Genomic DNA, 4,293 nt, shown 5'->3' on the forward strand with positions numbered 1-4,293 from the left:
TGCAGACCAGCAACCTATTAATGACGCCATGATAATACGGCGGGTTGCCCTGCATTTCCATCAGTGAACCACATTGGTACTGACACCCTGGGCTCCCCCTGGAGTCTTAATGCCACACTGCATGTGCATGATAGATAATAAATGCAAGGCATTGGTTGAATGTTGGCCAAGATACATGAGCCCACTCACCACGTCACGGTTCCTTGCGTTGTAGTGGGTCCCTACACTAATATAAATGCATTCGTTTTTAAACTTTTTAATCTGGGTTATTACAAACGCAGCGAAACCTCATATGTGATTATTTATTTTTTATTTGTTTTTTACATAGTAAAGGGGGAAAGGCAGGGTTTTGATGTATTTATTTTTATTATTTTTAAACTTTTTATTTTTGTCCCACTGGGGAACTTGATTATCAGCATCTTTTATCATTCTTCTAATACACTACTATACTTCAGTATAGTAGTGCATTAGAAAGCCAAAGGCTGAACCTCAGAGACCAGTGTAGCTGGCGAACCCGGAGGCTATATTTAAGCCTCCAAGTGCCATAGCATCACTCCAGCCTCCACAATCAGATTGTGGGGGTCTGATGGGTGACAGAAGGAGCTCCCTCCTTCTGTCTGCCTTTTACATGCTACAGTTGCACTGACTGCGTCATGTAAAGGGTAAAATAGCAGGAATTAAAAGTCTCTTCGGTCCCCACTACTAGAGCAAGTGCCCGTCTGTCTTTTGACTGTGTTGCAGAAAAAAAGCCCCTTAACAGCTGATGTAAAAAAATGTTTGGTGGTCATTTGGGGTCATTATAGATCCATTGGGATTGTGTGTGCAGTCATATCGCATCTTCTATATATTATCTATTTAATAGTGTATCTGATGGAACATACCACAATTTTTTATCTCACTGTGTTCAGATGTCTGTGATGGAAAGACTTCCATGTCCAAGAATCATATAATAATGGGTGCCAAATTACAGATCTGCAATACTTTCATGTGCATGAGACCTAAGGCCATGTTAAGATTTACATGGGTATATATAATTCATTTTAGGAATATTTGATAAACTATAATATTACAATTACTGCTTATTACTGCTATTTCATTCTTTTTTTCCAGGTTAGGTGAATGATGAGTAATAATAGTTTAGTGATGGAGTTCATTCTCCTCGGGTTTCCATCTCTGATCTCTGTGCAAATGATATTATTTTTTGTTTTTCTTATATTTTATATGTTGACTCTTAGTGGAAATTTCTTGATCCTCCTTGTAACTTTGGCCACTAAGCTTCTTCATACTCCAATGTATTTTTTCCTCTGTAACTTATCTGTTCTTGAGATTCTCTACACATCCGTCACCACTCCAAAAATGCTTTTCAATTTCATACTGAAGACCACCTCCATTACATTCAATGACTGTGTGGCACAAATGTATTTTTTCATTGCGCTTGGCAGCATAGAGTGCACGTTACTTGCCGTCATGGCTTATGACCGATATGTTGCCATATGTAATCCATTACAATATGTCTTGGTTATGAACACTACAACATGCATAGCATTAGTTTGTGGCTCATGGATCAGTGGCTTCCTCAATTCCATGGTTCACACTGTTTCTACCTTCCAGCTACATTTCTGCTCCTCCAACAGGATAAACCAGTTCTTCTGTGACATCCCACCATTGCTGAAGTTGGCTTGTGGCAATACGTTGCCCAGTGAGGTTGTTCTTTTCATAGTTGGAGGAGCTTATGGATTTGGCTCATTCCTTTCAACTGTGATATCCTACATCCATATTATCCGTACAATTTTGGAAATCAAATCTACAGAAGGTCGGAAGAAGGCCTTCTCTACCTGTACTTCTCATCTTACTGTTGTGACCTTATTCTACGGGACATCTTTTTCTGCCTATTTGAAGCCAACATCTAAGTATTCTTCAGAAGAAGGAAAACTAGTTCCTGTGTTTTATTCTGTTATTACACCTATGCTAAATCCCATAATATATACATTGAGGAACAAGGAATTTAAAACCGCAGTTAAGAAAATTATGAGATTGAGATTTTAGAAGCTATGCTATGGGATGTTGTCGCTAACATTAAACTTCAAGTCATGATAAACATTTCCAATCTTCAATTAAATGTCTTGTGACTAAAAAGTGTGCGGTTTCTGCATTTTTATTTATAAAAGAGAGTGTTTTCTGTTTTATATGGGTAACAATGTAGGCTAGATGATCGTAATATATGATGAAGAATCATATGCGCTGTATAAGGTGGATAAATGAAACAAAACAATGGTAGGGAATCTTTTTGATGTCTGAAAACATTGACATAAATGAACATGAACAGTTCATGGTTTGTCCAAGAATTCACCAGAATAATCTGTAATAATATTTAGGGCTACTGTTTGTCTTGTTGCTATATATTTTTTGGTAGTTCATAATTATGTTTCATAACATACAATACTCAGAAGCATAAGTTCAAGCTTAATGCAAAATCTTTAAAAGGGCAACCCTGTACCCTGTATAACACTGATGTGGTCTTATGTGACTAAGTAGCTTTGAGCCCCCTAAGGCACCAGTCTCAGAGAGGGAGCCAGAAATGCACCATCTGATAAACTGTAGGGCAGGTTCAATCACCATAGACCCTGGTAGTTTGCAAAGAGCCAGATTGCAATATGAGCGAGCTAAATGTTCAGAGCAGATTAAAATGCAGCCACCCGGCTCAATCCTTAGGCACCAGGGCCTAGGTACATCTCATACTTCTACAACTCCTATAGCTACATTCTTACAATATTTTCATAAATAGTTTATTTAGGGATGCTACGGGTTTTCATGTTATGATGATGGCATTATATGTATAATTCTCCATATAACGTAAGACTGACACACTGGTTGACCTTTCTGTTCACTATAAGGCCAGTAAGGTCATTTGCCTAAATCCTTTGCCTAAATCATCTGTGTTGCTTACGCTGTGAATTGTGTTTTGCATTTCATCTGTTTGCATTAGTACGTTTTACTGGCTGAATGAAACTCTACTTTTAGTCATTTCTGCCATCCACCTCCCCCAAATGGCATCTTCCACCCATTTTTGTTGAGATGTTTGCCTTATCTAAGGAGAGCAATACATTTCACACACCCCTCCCTCCTCCTTTTGGTTACAAGGTTTGCAATGCTAGCTACTCCCAGCTGTTTCCTAGTTGTACCTTTAACTTTCACTATAATATCAGTGTAGGCATGTATGCCATGCGAATATGTGCTGTATTAAGTGTGGGCTGGATGAAGTGTGATGCAGTTTGACCACGGCAGTTGAACAGGGTAGGAGACAGGTACGCTACAAACTCTGCCTAAATGCTTTACACTTCAGCTAATGCTGTCACCTCTGTTCTCATCCTTGCTCTCAGTTTCAGAACCTATTTCAAGTGCCAACCTCTGGGGCACTCTATTCACATTAGCCCCTCTCTCCTGTCCTCACCTATGCACAGCTCGCATGCACTCTTTACCTTCTTGCTTAGCCTCAAACCCACTAATGCCAACATAATAGTCGCCCTTATAAATCTCCTAACCATCTGCTCACCCTTGCTATCTTGCTGCTACTAGCAGCTGGGGATATCTCTCCCAATCCTGGCCCGCCCTCCACTGCTCCTAACTATCACCCCCTACTTGACTCACTAATAAAATCCCCAAGCCCAACTGCTAGCTCATGCATACCCTCCCCTGACTCCTTTAAATGTGCGCTCTAGAACTGCCAGTCAGCATCTAATAAACTCCCCACCATACATGACTTTTTTACTGCTAAATCTTTAAATCTGCTTGCTCTCAGAAACGTGGATACAGCAGTCTGACATGGCCTCCCCTGCTGTGTTGTCTTACAATGGCCTGCAGTTGTCCCATACTCCGAGACCAGATGACAGGCGTGGTGGAGTAGGTGCTCTTCTTTCCCCAAAATGCACCTACCAGCTCACCTCCTCCCTTGGTCTCTCTCAACTCACAGCCTCTCCCACTCACAGGGATGGAAACACTCTTGATCTGGTCTTCCTATGTCTCTGCTCTGCTTCCAACTTCACTAACTCCCCTCTCCTGCTCTCGGATCATAACCTCCTCTCTTTTTGTCACACTCCCTAACATCTCTCCAGACACACCTACCTACTGTACCTACAGGAACCTTAAGGCCATTCACACCCAGGACTTTGCTGAATCCCTACAGTCCTCTCTGTCCCCTATCTCTCTCCTTGCCTGCCCCAACCTGGCTGCCGCTCACTTCAATACCGCTGTCAAACATGCCCTGGATGAAGCGGCGCCCCCCAATGACCCAAG

The 4,293-nt window shown here is 41.3% G+C and overlaps 1 protein-coding gene across 1 annotated transcript; it reads left to right on the forward strand.

Moving 5' to 3' along the window:
* The first annotated feature begins 1,122 nt into the window (after positions 1-1,122).
* On the forward strand, positions 1,123-2,046 carry LOC136571737 (olfactory receptor 5V1-like). The gene has a single exon (XM_066572370.1). The coding sequence runs from the start codon at positions 1,123-1,125 to the stop codon at positions 2,044-2,046; it is 924 nt and encodes a 307-aa protein (XP_066428467.1).
* The last annotated feature ends 2,247 nt before the right edge of the window (positions 2,047-4,293 follow it).

This window comes from Eleutherodactylus coqui, chromosome 6 (assembly GCF_035609145.1).
Source record: "Eleutherodactylus coqui strain aEleCoq1 chromosome 6, aEleCoq1.hap1, whole genome shotgun sequence".
Lineage (NCBI taxonomy): Eukaryota > Metazoa > Chordata > Amphibia > Anura > Eleutherodactylidae > Eleutherodactylus > Eleutherodactylus coqui.